Below are 15847 nucleotides of genomic sequence, written 5' to 3'. Positions count from 1 at the left end.
GGCTTCTAGCACTATCTTATCAATATAAAGGACTAATGGATGTGTGTGTGTGTGTGTGTCTGTGTCTGTGTTTGTGTTTTGGATCTAGTTTAAAGCTTCAGAAAATATGGACAAAAGACCTAGCAAGATTATGTGGGATGTGCCATGGGAAGAGCTATTGTCTCTTGAGTTGGCCAAACCTGGAAGACTTCAACCTTCTCATTTGATTTTTCATCTTAAAACTTTCAAGAGATCTGAGCCATTTGTTCGGGTTATAAAATGCAAGCCCGAGGAAGAATCAGAAGGCGGAGAACCTCTGGCAGTTAAAATTTGCTCGACAGTGAGGACGATGTGGAAAGCCTATCAATCTGATTTGAAAAGTTTAGCTTTAAAGGTTAAAAAGTGATTTTATTTCACTGGTCCTTCATTCTGGGTTACAATCTGTCCTTACGAATTTGTACATTAGCAGGTACCTTCAAGCCAGAAACGTGTGTACTTCTCTTGGGCTGAAGCTGATAAGAGAGATATGCAGAGCCAGACTAAAGCTATTGTTATGTCTAGGGAAGCATCATCATCTAGTTGTGTATCCCATGAAAGGAGGTTTGTGGAACACAGCGTCAACTTTGATAAGATTTGGAGTAGTGAACAAGAATCTAAAAGCAGATGCACACTGTGTAGAAAGAAGGTGAGAACAGGATAATAGGCTACTTCTACTGTGCCTTTTTTTTCTTAATTGAGAATTTATTTGTAATTTATTGTTTATGCAGGCTATTGAGGATCATGGCATATGCAGCATCTGGAGACCAGCTTGTCCTTCTGGGTAAATCAGGAACTCCCTACTCTGGCCCTGGCCCCATTCTATCCTAAAGTATTCAATGACTATTCAAAAGAAAAACCCAATTTAATTTACTACTCCCTCCATCCTTTATTGTTTGCACCATTTGACCCAAAAAGCTCTCACAAAAAGTGGGCCCATGGTGCAAACAAAAAGGGACTGAAGGAGTAATTTATAAGGACCATAACTATATTCGGGGTTTTTACAAGCCCTAGGAAGAAAATTTCTCACTAAATATCTCATTGAAAATAACAAGAGAAACTCTAATAGCATGCATGATTAAGGAAGCAATTTCAGAAATATTTTAGTCATAGCATAATTACTGATAGCAATGAGAACATTGAGAAAGTAAAATTCTTAACAAGCTTTATAAGAAAATTGCTAAAATCTTTAATAATACTGCAAGTATCCTAATAAAAAGGAGGAGAAGAAAAATATACCCAAAAATCTAATGCAGTTTAATCAGCCAAAAAACTATAAAACTCAAAATCAATGTAATAAGTGTCAAGTATTAGCTATATCCTATATGCATCATTTTTGCTCTGAATTATTTTTTAAGTACGAAGTGATTCAATAATTACATGAAAATTTTGACTAGACACATGATAATTTCGAGAAAACAATTAAACCATTCATTGGGATTCTTATTGTTACTTCACCTTGAGTTAAATTTCATATCTAACAAAAAACCTAAAATTGCAAGGAAAAGTTAGATTGTTAGCAATACTGTGTATTTGTCAACTATCCAATAGGGTGTTGGTGCTCTTAAAGAGTAGGGCCTTCATCTTTTACCATCATTTCCCATTTTGCCTTTTCCACTCAAAAAACAAAATTATAAAAACACGTTTCTTTAATGGGCGAATTTTGCGGTATTATTAAAGATTTTTTATGGGTGATTAATATCTTTAATGCTTATCAATCTTGTGGAATCTTATTAGATTCGTCACGATTTATATCCTCAACAAGCTTTATAAGAAAATTGCTAAAATTCTTGGAGTTTTAATGGGCGAATTTGACTATTAAAACCTATGTTAACTATCAAAAACTTTAAAAGATGAGAGAGACACATAGGGGCAGAAGCGATGGTGGCTTTGCGACACCACTAGCGAGGGTATATGGTGGATGTGCTAGGAATAAAGAAGCTAATTGAGAAATGATGAGAGAGGAGAGAGGTTGGTGGCCATGGTGGGTATCGGTACTTGGTGTATAAATGGTAGGCAAAGAGAATGTATTTACTGAATTTTTGTAGCTACTCAAACCAAACAACATAGCATATCAAATTCTTTTCCCTCCCTAACCCTTTTCCTGGTTCCATTCCCTTTACCCTCTTTGAACCAAATGGCCCCTAATAGTCTTCATCTTGTTAGGATTTCCTTTACTTTCTTTCTCTTACTTTAAGCTTTCTTGAAGATTTTAGTGAAACTATTACAATTGAAAATTTAAGTAAATATAATCTAGTCACCTTAAGACCCACAAACACATCCATGTCTCCTCAGAGTACCACGGACATGTCAAGACAGCCAGAATAAAAAAAAAAAAAAATCCTAAGATTAAGATTACTAAGAAGACTCAACTGCCACTTCATGTCACCTTTCTTGGATGTGGATGTGTCAAGTTGATTTTGCTGATATCTGAAAATTTCCAGATGTGATATGCTGACATGAACGTGTCAAGCTGATCTTGCTGGGGGCTGGGGCAGAAACTGAAGCTTTAGGACACAGACAAGTAGTGCTTCTTTGACACAAATTCATCTGCTCTCTTGTTCTAGCTCTTTACTTCTTTGATCTTTACTACACCAGATTTTCCATGCTTGCATCAACTAATTTCTGAATATCTAAAATTTACCTAAATCAATACATAGACGCGAAAAAAAAAACAAATTTGAAAAAAAAAATAAACAGTGGAGTAATATGGAAATAAGATGGAAATCATGCATGAATGGAAGCTTTTTTTTGGGTTTGTTTTTTCATTTGTTTTTGTGTTGCTACGATGGTGGTTGGGTGATTAAGGATATGCGGATGTTCGGAAAAATAAAAAAGGAATTTGGCTTTAGGTGTTAGAACATGCCTCCCCCCTCCCCCCCAAACACACACACACAGAGAAAAAAGGAATGTTTGGGCCTATTTCATTTGGTATATAAACTCTGTATTTTTCCTCTCGCTTTCTTGTGGATGTAGCTCAAACAGTGCTAGTGAATCGCATAAATTTTTGTATTCTTAAACATTGATCTTTCTCACATCTTCCGTAAAGTATGGGTTTTGAATCTTGTGATGGTGGTGGTGGTGACAGCAATGGGGCAATTTGGGCAGCTTGGTGATGATTATCGTGATCTAGATGATTGTTTTAATGGGGTTGGTGGAGGGTGTTGCAGTTGGTGTTGGTTAAGGTGGGTGATAGAGATTGGGGCAATGGTTAAGCAAAGGCATGAATTGAAATGGTACTCTCTTTTATATTTCCGCTGATTCCTAGAGTGAGGTTTTTCTCCACGCATTTGGGAACCCAATACCTTGGGAGTTTGAAGGATGACTCTCCAAGATTCCATCTTTTGGTGAATAGACTAAAACAAACGTCATGTGCGTTTGAAGTCTGGAATGATTGCAATCTCATAGGCTCCAAGTCATAGCGGACTCTCAAAAATAGCTGAAATAAACGCCCCCTAAATTCTCTAGAATTATGTACAATAAGCACTTAGCACACACCTTCCCCAACCCACCCATCTAATCCCTGCTCAAAGCCCCTTTCAATGGAGAAGTGATGAAATAAATTGAACTCTAGTTTCATTTCATGCTGACTGGATTTCTGTTTGGTAGTGTATGTTGGATCCATAGTTGTGCTCTTAAGCCTAGTTCATTTTCTGCCAATCTGAATCGTCTTGCTTATAGTTTTACAATGTTTTGTATGTATTTCTCATGTATCCTTCTATTCTTCAGGTACTTGTCCATTGGTGACATAGCTCATGTTGGTGGTCACCCACCCAGTGTTGCCACTGTCTATCTTTATGATGACCAATTGTTTGCACTTCCTCTGGGATTTGACCTGGTATGAATGATTTACATATCACACTGCAGTATCTCTTCTTGTTTAAATGACTCATATTGTAGAAAACATCCGTAACTTTTAGAAATATCTTATGCAGCAAAGTTTTGGGTGTAGGGGTGTATATGACATCTTTTTCAGCATATCACTTTGGCTGTAGCCTTGTATGCAGTTGCTACTTTTTTCATCTATACTCCGTACATAGCAACACCTCAGAACCAACTTCTTTCAACGGCTTTTGACATCTAGTTCCTTAGAATGTGAAATCACCGAACTTCTTGGTCCAAAGTAGTAGATTGGCACATATTTGTGGCTTTTTATGCATTTCCTTTAGGCCATATTAGAATTTCATCATTTACAGAATTAGCACCTGCTAGTATTTGATATTTTATCTATACTCTTTTGGGGTTGGTGTAGGTATGGAGGAACTGTGCAGACGATTATGTAACTCCAGTATCTATATGGCTTCCACGGGCTCCAGAAGGATTTGTATCTCTAGGATGCGTGGCTATGCCAGGGTTTAATGAGCCTGAGACCAATGTAGTTTATTGTGTGGCAGAATCATTAGTTGAAGATGCAGAATTTGAAGGGGAAAAGATTTGGTCTGCACCGGATTCATATCCATGGGCATGTCACTTGTATCAGGTGCAGAGTGCTGCTCTTCAGTTTGTAGCTTTAAGACAGCCTAGGGAAGAGTCTGGATGGATACCAAAAAAGGTGCGCGAGGATACGGCTTCTTCATCACACTCATCTGAGACTTAAGGAGTTGACGTAATTCTATTTGAAATGTTGATCTGAAAATAATTTTTCAGTTTTACCCCTCTATTGATTCTTTTATTGTACATGTGATATATTGGCCGGAGTCATTGTCCATAGCAAATTTTGTCCACGTAGAAATTATGGAGTAATGTTTAAAGCTGCAAAAAAAATGTGTGATAAACTTTTATAAATACGTGAGGGGTTGCTTTTGTAAATCAATTTTATGAGTATAAAACAATACATACATACATCAATAAATGTATGGAACACACTTTGGTCAATCCAAAGTGCTACATATACACTGTATATTTGATATTTCGTATTTGTATATCATGTGGCAACTATATGATTCAGCTTTCTAAATTTCATAGTAATTGTGATGTAATACCTTGTGCATTTACCATATTTATTAATATTGTAATGTAATTTTATTGAATTAATTAGGCAAAGTTATAGAAAATACCTAAGTTTTAAGTCAATTTGTGAAAATACCTTGAATTAAAATTTCTTGTAAAAATAGCATGTTAATCACGAAATCCGGCCAAATAGTCAATACTTAATACTCATGCCATTATCTTTCATTTTCCCACTACACTCTACAATTCCCTCCGTTTTATAATAATCGCAACACTAACTATTGCACATAGTTTTGAGATAATTATAGGGTGGGAATTAAAATGGAAATATAATATAAAGTATTAGTGGTGATATATTTAATTGTTAGTAGGAGAGAAAATGATAAATAAAAAAAAAAATATAAGTGGGTTGGTAGCAGAGAGAAATAATGAAGTGTTGCAATTATTACAAAACGAATATAAAAGAAAAGTGTTGCAATTATTATGAAACGAACATAAAAGGAAAATGTTGCAAGTATTGTAAAATAAAAATAAAAGGAAAATTTTGCGATTATTATTTATTACGAATGGAGAGAGTAATAATATGAAATCCAAAAAAGTTTATATGACCAACCTTGGATTGCAACACACGTAAATGTATTAAGCACGTTCTTTGGACTTTATAGATCTATCATCTATGTATAGGTCTTTTATGGTTCTAAATCAACTTATAAGATCATAAGAAACACCCCCATACATTCACTTTAATTTTGGAAAAAATTTCCAATATTGGGCCAGTAGCGTTGATTATATAATATTTAGTTTTGAACAATTTTTGACATTTTTGGACCAAAAAGAAAATAGGTTGATAAGATTTCGATATACCCCAAGACACCAGAGTCCATTAAGGTTGTTGAAAGACTTGGAACAGTCCACTTGCTCTTTAAACTATCCAATCAAAATTAGCATTTTTCGTTACACTTCCTTTTATAAATGGGTAACGATTTCACATACTACTATATCGTATACTTCATCCATTCCAATAATATTGCAACAATTGAACTTCTGCACTATTCATTATTATTATTATTTTTTTGAAGAACACTATTCATTATTCTTATTTGACCATATAATATGATTTATACATTAATTTTGTTAGATTTGTCTGATAAAATACTTTCACAATATCAACTTTGTATAATTTTTACTCTTACATAATTATAAATATTTAACATATAAAATGTATTTTGGATGCGTAATTTTATCCTTATTGCAATATTATTAGAAAGGAGGAAGTAAAATACAAGTAGATATTAGTATATCACACTTAATTATACATTAATAATCCAATAATCCGATTATATAATAAACACCTTGATATAAAGTCTTCGGATTCGGGTGCATCGGCATAAAGCATAGGGATGAGTCCGTTTCCCGGCATATACCAATAAATCAATTATTTGCTACGACAACTATATACACTTCATTTAGTATATGGGTAACGATTTAACATATATCATATATCATGAAAAATACAAATAGTTTTTAGTATATCATACTTGATTTCAAATAATAATTCGATTATGTAGTGGACACCTTGATATGATGTTTTCGGATCCGGGTGTATCGGCATAAAGCATAGAGATGAGTCCGTTTCCCGGCATAGACAATAAATTAATTAATTATTACAACTAACATTACCTTCCGTTCTTCGTTACTTCTTATCCATTATTTAAATCCCTACTTTTCAACTGTCACTCCCTCTCTTTCTCTTTCTCTTTCTCTTTCTATATCTTCAAATAAAAGAAAATAAAGATCACCCTTTTAATTATAGTCACTTTCTCCATTTGTCGTACAATCAAAAGAAGATAATTCCCAGAAGGGAAAAAAAAAAAGGGTTTCATTTATAAGAAAAAGAAAAATCAATAATGGAGGGTTTGATCAAGGGTCTCGTCGACGTCGCGATCGGCCACAATCGTCGCAACATCGACGACGACGATAACAACGACGACAACAACAACAACAACAACTCTGAAGAAATAGAAGAACGTTCTAGATCCAGTTGGGCGCAGGTTAGCAGAATTACCCTCTTCCTTCTTTACTGCTTTAAAATTATAATGGAATTTGTAATGTATGAATTATGATCTGATGATGGGAATTGGCTAAAATGCGCAGGTGGTGTCAGGGGAGCAGGATTTATCAAACTGGTCAACACAGTTCTTATGCCGCTGCTGCTACTGTTGATCATAGTTATCAAACTCAATCTCAATACGTTAAGCATGTATGTTTTTTATTTATCTATTTGATTTTGATTTGATAAAGTTTTTATCCGAATAATGGGGAATTTTAATTTTAGGGAGTATAGTATAATCTGAATTATGTGGATTTAATATAATGATCTATGTTATGTGGGGTTTTGAAATTATGGATGGAAGACAATGATCCTTGCTATATGGGATATTATATTGATTAAAGTATGGATGAAATTGTTGCTATATTAGATTTTGAAAATATGGATTTAACAGAATACAGAATGATCCATGCTATAGAATTTTGAAATTGAACCATTAATTTCAAGTACTGGCATATAAATTCTATTGCATACAAGTATTATTAATTTTTAGGGTTGATCAGAATGGTCAAATGCTGTACGAATGTTGATATAGTTGTCGAATGAATTTACTTGTAAATTAGTGATTTCTAACCGTCAATTGTATCAAACATTGCCAAATGTACATCATTGTGTAAACAGAGTTCAACTTATTATTCTTCGGTGTGATTTCACTTATTATTGGTGTTGTTTGTTGTACTGATATGGTACTTTTAAGTTTGTTAACCCGAGTATGCTAGTGATATCGAGTTTTCAGTACATTGTTATTGGCTATGGATATCAGCATGTTTGTTCAACTTATATAGGTTGTCTAGAGATCAGAATCTTACTTTAATAATGTGAGTATGCTAGAAGAAACAAAAACTGAGTAATACATGTTCAGCCTTCAATATTTCACAGCCTGTCTGCGGCGTTGAGTGTAGTCCATAACTCCTAATCGCGAAAATCTGTCATTTTGGGGATGCATTTGTACTAATGTGTTGCTTTGATGGCATCTAGGCTACGCATGAGAATTATAAACAAAATGATGATTATGAGAGGCCTAGTAATAATCGAAATGAAGAGGTTAGTTTTGTATGCAGCTTCATTGTGTCATTCATTTTAAGAAGTCAATCTTGTGGTTGTAAACTGTTCTGTTTTGATCTGTGTAGAATGAACAAGAGGAAAACACTGATGGTTGGCAAACTGCCCACAAGAAGCATCACAAGCGGCCTCAGAGGGTATGACACCTCCAATATTTATCTTAATGTTACCCTACTTCATATTTTGATTTGCTAGTGGCAAAGACATTCTCTTTTCATCAGTTTGGTGATCACTAAAGTAGTTTTCAGGGGAATTGATTTAGATAACCAATCGCAGTCTATTCTGGTGGTACTTGATGCAAGAGGGATCTGTGTCGTACATTGATCAAGAATAATAGACAAAATAGTATACTTTTTGAAGTCATTATTTTTGTAGGAATGAACTGTGAACGGCAGTAAGGAAATGGAAAAGGAAATTGTTAAGGGGTCTTTTAAGTTTAAATGGATATTTTTCACTGTATGCTTAGCATTGGTGGAGTTTGAAGCAAAGATGAGACCTTCTGTTCTTGTCTTTACCGTTTACCTCACCACTGCTCTTTCCCCTCTTATACCTTGTGTATCGCAATGTGCCAATGTTTGCTGTGGATAGAGACTTAAGATGATGGCTCCAGACTCCCTCCTTTAGTTGATGACCTTAGACTGCTACTTGTCTCAGTTTGCTGTTTCCCTTACAACGTTGATTGATATACCCAATTATGATTACAATTAAACAAACAAGAACAAAGCCTTAGTCCCAAAAATCTGCTTATAGATAGATCACTTCAATTCTTGTCTAACTTTATAGCTCGATTAACAGGTTCATATGGACCATTGGAATTCATATAAAAGTTCTCCAAGTGAGCAGCAATATTCTGAGGAAGTCAACTATGCTGCTGAAATGGAGCCATCTGAAAATGAGCTTTCTGACTACATAAGTGCTTGCGCAAAGCTTTGGGAACTCGATTTTAACCGCTTGAATCCTGGAAAGGACTATGAACTTGATATTGGTGAGGGGAAGAGGGTCCATGAGAGGGAAGACATGGCAGAAGCCAGTCTCTTTACATGGGTTGATGAAAATGTTTTCAGAAAACCTACTTTTTCTCGGTTCTGTGCCCTGCTTGACAACTACAACCCATATGAAGGATGTAAGGAAAAAGTATCAGAGGAAGAAAGACGGGAACAAGCTGCATTTATTGAAGAGATTAGTAGGACTGCGCCTATCAAGTATCTTTACAAGTATCTTTCAAGCACAGGTCTCTTCACTGAGAATTACCAGGAATTTAAGAATATGCTAAAAGATCTCTGGTTCACGCTTTATGGTCGAGGTGGTACTTCTGGATGCTCATCTTCTTTTGAACATGTCTTTGTTGGACAAATCAAGTCACGTGGAGAACAACAGGTCTCAGGCTTCCACAACTGGCTTCAGGTACATGCCTGTACTGCAATCACTAGTCATAACTAGGAGTTCAGAAGTAGTTCTTATAAAGTTGCATTTCCATTTATGTTTATGTTAGTTAAGCACTTTCTTTTGTCATATGCATTGTGTTTTAACATGCAATCATATGTTGCCTTTCTGTATCCCCTTCTTTCTTAACTAGTTTTGGTCCATTAACTACCGATTTTTCTGTTTCCAATGGTGTCTGTACTTCAGTATTGACTAAATATTAAACTTTGTTTTTTCCTTCTGCAGTTTTACCTTGAGGAGGCGAAGGGGAAGGCAGACTATCAAGGCTATATCTTGCCTCGCAGAAATAGGCAGTTTGTAAGTAACTAACACTGTGGTGTCCTTTGATTTCATTTGGAGCAAAGATGCAGTAAATATGGTTTATATAAGAAATAGAAATGACATTTCTCAGTCAATATAATCACTATGCTGTTGTCTGTTGATCACTTTTTTGGGAACTTTCTGCTCGTAATTCATTATATTTGTGACAAACTGTCATACAAATTTCCCTACGAGAAGACCATCATTCATGTGTGACTGGACTTTCTTCCACCTTCAGTACCACAATATTACTGGGTGCTAAAGAGTAGTATATATTCAATAGGTCGGATTTGCTTATGTGCATAAGTAAAATCATGTGTTTAGGACACTTAAGGGGTGAATGTAAGAAGTGGAGCTCATCTTTTGTGATATTTATGTGTATTTGTTAATATGTAGCTTAGTAAATCTTGATTGGAGAAGAAACAGTATAGGTCATATACACTTTACACTTTATGGCTTTAAAAAGTGCCTACATATATAAGAAAACTGCTTCCTATTTCTATTTCATAAGTCTTTGATTATTTCAATACAGTACAATGTCCAAAGCTCTAATACATTCAAGATTTAAGGCTTCAATTTTCATATATATTAAGTTTATTGTGCCTAGACTGATAATATACTCAAATTTGATTAGCTAATTATGTCACAAACTTCACTATTGGATACATACTGAATTGTATTTCATTTTTTCTTGTTTCCTTTACTTATAGTGATTTGTCTATATCTAATTATTTATGTCTCTCTGCAGCCAGATGCCGAGACACAGTTGCTTACTGTTCAGTTTGAATGGAATGGAGTCCTCAAATCTCTCTCAAGCATGTTCATAGGAGTAAGCCCTGAGTTTGAACTTGCCCTCTACACACTATGTTTCTTTGCAGGAGGAGAGGACAACCACATAGAGGTCGGTCCATACCCAGTTAATATCAAGTGTTATCGTCTAGGAAACAAAATTGGTTCTGCATTTCCTATCGCTGAGGCCTGAAGGGGTGTAACGCTGCACTTAGTCGTAAACTCTGAATGTACTTAAGAAGCTAAAAACTCCCTTGTATTTTGAAATCCCTATTTGATACACTATTATTCTGCTACAAAGTATTGATGGCAGCAGTTTCACAGGAAGGAAAGCATGTGCCTCCCTAAGTAAATTATTACTCTTATACTATGCTATTCAAGTGTATTACTCCATTTGTATTAAGAATTTTCCTTAGCATGCATCACAGTTCAAATTAATCAACATTAAATGATATATATCAAACAATTATTGTCCACTGCTTATTTGCTACTCCTTTCGTCTTCAAATTATTGTAACTAATTAGGGTACTACTTATCAGCTCTACAAAAACCAACCCCCAAAGACTTTGATCTCTTTAATTTATCAGCTCTTAGAGAGTAAGCTTAAAAATATGAATTGACCTTTGATGCACCACTTTCATAATATGAGTCGAGTGTTTTTCTCAAGGTTTGATTTTATAGTTCTTCACAATTTATGCAAGAGAATGCTAAAATGCTAATTGAAGAATATATTACTGAGTATCATTATTATTGTGAAGAATTTACTACGGAGTACCAAGTATATGCTAATTGAATAATGAATTTATTCTTGTGTTATAATCAAACGAAAAGTAAATAAATACTCCATAGTACACATAAGGTGAGAAAAACAAAGCCTAAATAACAATATTTTTCTATTTCTGTTTTTGGCTTTTGAGAAAAGAAATTTCAAGTAATCATTATTCATAAAGACACAAATTTGCACTATTAAGAAGACCAAAATTCAATGAATTAAGGAATATATCACAACCGACATTCCATTAGACTTTTTATTTTTGTTTGAAGTCTTTCCCAAAATATCTAATGGCACTTTGGGTCCATATACTTAAGGCACCTTAAAAATACGAAGTAGGATATTTTCTCTCAAAATACAATTTATTAGATGGCATTAGAGACTGTTGCGACAAAGCATAATTCCCTTTTTATTTGTCCAAAAATTATCCTAACAAAGAAGCATAATAAAATAAAAATGTGAGTTGATTGGATTTACTCCCTACGTAATTTTGCAAGTAAAACATTTTTAATTTTTACATTATTCACCTAATCCACTTTGAGTAACGTTAGTATACATGTAAATAAAATTAGTCTTGTGGATATTCGTTGAAATTGTCTAATTCAATTGTTTATTAATAAATTATTATAGCTTTTACTTATTAATAATTAAATATATTATTAGACAAAATTTTACATTAACATCGTGTACAAGAGAAACGTTTAGCTCAAAAATCAACAAATAATGCACAAATAAAAACACAATGAACAAATATACGGGGTCATATTGTCATACATAATTGGTCCATCTCTTTGTGTACTCCTCGTGTCTTCCCATTTTGCAGGTATAGTTAGAGTTACGTGTTACTTTTTTACTCAATTGTTGATTTGGCAAGCAATAATAGCCGATCGACATGTTACATTGTGATCTTTCTATCTAAAACAATCTCGAAAAGGACATTTGAATGCAAACACAAAGTATCTTGGCATACTCTATAATAGTCGGTATTAACTACTACGAATACAATTGAAAAAGATTTTATGATTGACATCAAAATATATTAGTATAAAGAAAAATAATCAGTTCAACCGTTACTAGTTGCTCTATAAATATCTCTATGTCAACTGACCAATAAAAACATAAATATTTCTGTTATACTGCCATCTGGGAAGATATTTCCTCAACAACCTTACTTTTACAATAACGTCTTACCATCATCATTCTCAAGAGAGGGCCTTCAAAAAGCTCATAAATAAATTAAAAGCCACAAGACAACAAGAGTGGTTGTATTGTATTTGAGATTTGAGATTTGACAATTAAATGAGTCTTCCACCTCACTTACTATATGTTTGAATCTTGGAAGCAACAAACTTCGTCCAAACATCTGTAATACTTGTGATAGTAGTAATGAATTAAAATGTAAAATTAGAGAACGAGTAAAATGAGAAAGTTACTTATAGTGGAATAGTACTGTAAATGGTTATGATAGTACTAAAGATTGTTACAATGGTATACTTTTGAAGCTAATAAATGTACTATGAGTATTAGATTAGAAAATCGTGATATTGATGGTGTAATGATATTATAAATGATTGTAAAATGACTACATTATCACAGTGGTACACTATAATTTGAAAAATAAAGTGACAAAATGTAGTCCCATCACCTTTTATTATTATACTAATTAATCATTATACCCTTATTATATACCAACAAATACAGACCAACTCTTTTGATACTTGTAGTATGATAACCCCTTCACTAATGTGGATGTCATACATTGCCACACTTGCCCATCTAATTTAGTACACTTGAGTTAATCGGGTGTGCAAAACTGCGCAATAGGTTTGTAACATAATGTACATGCATTGACGACTCTCATTTTACATGACTGACACTTTATTTATGCACAACTTGAATGTGGCTTCCTTTAAGCATCTTAGTACACTATAATTAAATCCAAACCATTGTCATGAAAAGATTGACTAGAAACATTATCAATACCTCAATAAATTAATGGATTATATCCACATTTTCTTCTGTCCCTTTAAAGACAAAAAAAATTCAAAAACAATTCTCAAGCACATGAACTGTTTGTACCAATTATAAAGTATTTTGTATCGGATAATTCGGCAATCAGCATGATTCAAAAAATGGAAAAATAGGCAAGTCATGTGCATATTATTATATAGAAGTAGTTCATGTGACTCAGCACCCTTATTATTTCAAAAGAGACAATCTCCTATTACAATAATTTATTTGTTTTAATTTCAAAAAAATGTCTAGGAAGTAGGAACTCCAAATAGGCAAAAGTTAACGAGCGTCCACGGAACATTAGATAAGAGAGCTAAATATGAAAATATTATAGTAAAATTAACATTAATTACACCGATCGACGCGTGATTTTGTTATGCATTCCGAACTTAATACTATTTTAAATAATATATTAATCTTTTATCTAACGCCCTGGGACGCTTGTTAGCAAGATCCCTCCAAATATTCATGCATATGCAAACCATATACTCCGTCTGTGCCTATTTGTTTGCTCCATAGGTAAAATGTGCTTTAATAAGAACTGAACCAAAAGATTGCTAGTGGATGAGGGTGTATTTGTCTTTTTCACTTTTATGAGTGTATAAAAGTGGATTTAGTGATGGAGGCATATTACTATATTAGGAAAAGGGGCAATCTTTAAAGGATATCTCAAAATGGAATATAGAATAAACAAATAGGGATAGAGAGAGTATAAAGTACTACTGTACTTGATAATTTGATTTATTTTAATTTTCATAAGATAAAGTTTGCATTCAAAGAGATTATAAAGCACACACTAAAAATTTCACATTCATTCAAAAAAGTTAATTTTGCATCAAAAAAAGCATTCATTTACAGAAATTGTTGACATAGACCAGTAAACTAGTAGAGAGTGAAAGATTGGCTTGCTGAGGTCGAAAGTGGACGTAGAAATTGATTCATTATAAGGAAACAAATTAAGAGAGTATTACTTCGTATCAAATGTCACCTTCCGCATCAAAAAGAGTACTCAGAAGTAAGAACCCCCTTCAACACGAGTGCTAAGGAGAGCAAAAACCCAACAAGTGAAAGGCAGAAATAAGTTTAAACTCCACCTCCCATTGCATAGTATGTAACGGAGGATAACACTAATGTTAATAAACACATTAAAAGTATCCAACTACATTACACAAATAACACATATGCGTTCAGTACTGCAACAAACGCGGTGTAAGAAATCATTCTAAAACAAATCATTAGATCAATCGATTATTTCATTATAGTTACAGAACAAGGGGAATCAACTAGATCAAGTCCTCCATATACAACGGTAGGCATTGTAAAACACACTCAAACCCAAGAGCCATGCATTGCATAGACTCATTCATTCATAAATTGTTTAACCATAACAATATGACATGCGTACTCACCAAGTATTTCAAAAATGGAATCTGAAGATAATCTAGTTACATACTTTGTATAACCTAATCTAAATCACATTTAGTTTTACCATCAGTATCACTTTTGCCTATTCTTTTTACCGCGAACAAAACCCTGCCTTGCAGCAACACGGCCAACACCCCCCCCCCCCCCCTTCCTCATAAGGAAGGAGCGTAAGGAAGAGTAAAATTAATAAGAGTAAAATAAACCTAGCCAGACAACAAAAAAAAAAAAAAAAAAAAATGGGTCCAAGATGACAGCTTGTTTGCTACGGGCTCTTTATGAAATTTGGCAGAATATAGTTGTTACATCTATGTCCTCTCAGAGGAAAACAAAAACAGGTTTCCATTTCTCCTTAAGGTGGGGCGAGGCTAATAAGGAAGTGAGTCACCAAAAAGATAAGGTTCAATTACCTCCACTAAAATCTGCATCAACAAGCATCAGAATCATACAGCGCGCCAAAAGGACCAACTTGAAATAATGCTCAGAATAGGATTCAAAAACATAGCCAATTTGCTCTTAATTTCCGAGGTTACCAGCCTTAATTTAAATTGTTCGAAAAGTCTAAACCCATCTGACCCAAATTTCACGCTACATAACAAAGCATATCAACCTTATCTGACCAAGCTACATTTCAGATATTCAGGAAGGTTAACAAGTCTAAAAGCCAATTATGCTCATTTTTTTACTAGCTTAGCATAAACTATGAATTCCCCGCCTCCAGGCAATGAGATTCAGTCCGAGGGCATATGTTGGCTCATGGAGGTAAATTATCAGCTGAACTACCTTGTGCCACAAGGGCAAGGCCCTCAAGTCCTCAACAGAAGAGAAAAACGAATGTAGCAGCTATGGTAACAACAATGACAATTGTTACTACTAGCATAAACTACACAAATATCTACTCCCTCCCTCTTATAATTTCGTGCCTGTATTTCTTTTTGAGTGTCCTAAAATGTTGTACATGCTTCTAAAAA

General features: G+C 34.1%; 2 protein-coding genes across 3 annotated transcripts in view; both read left to right on the top strand.

Moving 5' to 3' along the window:
• LOC110732449 overlaps positions 1–4972 on the top strand; it is a 45456-nt gene extending 40484 nt beyond the window's left edge. For both annotated transcript variants that reach the window (XM_021912393.1, XM_021912392.1), the window contains exons 60-64: positions 89–373; positions 449–664; positions 747–799; positions 3745–3853; positions 4268–4972. In XM_021912393.1, coding sequence (XP_021768085.1) covers positions 89–373; positions 449–664; positions 747–799; positions 3745–3853; positions 4268–4612 — 1008 coding nt within the window. In that variant the 3' untranslated portion in view covers positions 4613–4972. The remainder of the gene's footprint in view (positions 1–88; positions 374–448; positions 665–746; positions 800–3744; positions 3854–4267) is intronic.
• Positions 4973–6617: 1645 nt separating this feature from the next.
• Positions 6618–11091, top strand: LOC110732448 (poly(U)-specific endoribonuclease-B-like). The gene is given in 8 exon segments (XM_021912391.1): positions 6618–7016; positions 7120–7148; positions 7150–7225; positions 8054–8119; positions 8206–8274; positions 8933–9541; positions 9806–9877; positions 10629–11091. Coding segments are annotated over 8 exon segments (1299 nt in total). The 5' UTR covers positions 6618–6872; the 3' UTR covers positions 10863–11091.
• The last annotated feature ends 4756 nt before the right edge of the window (positions 11092–15847 follow it).

This window comes from Chenopodium quinoa, unplaced genomic scaffold, assembly GCF_001683475.1.
Source record: "Chenopodium quinoa cultivar QQ74 unplaced genomic scaffold, ASM168347v1, whole genome shotgun sequence".
Lineage (NCBI taxonomy): Eukaryota > Viridiplantae > Streptophyta > Magnoliopsida > Caryophyllales > Amaranthaceae > Chenopodium > Chenopodium quinoa.
The sequence above is the reverse complement of the archived record's forward strand: the minus strand, read 5'-3'. Positions and strand labels throughout refer to the sequence as shown.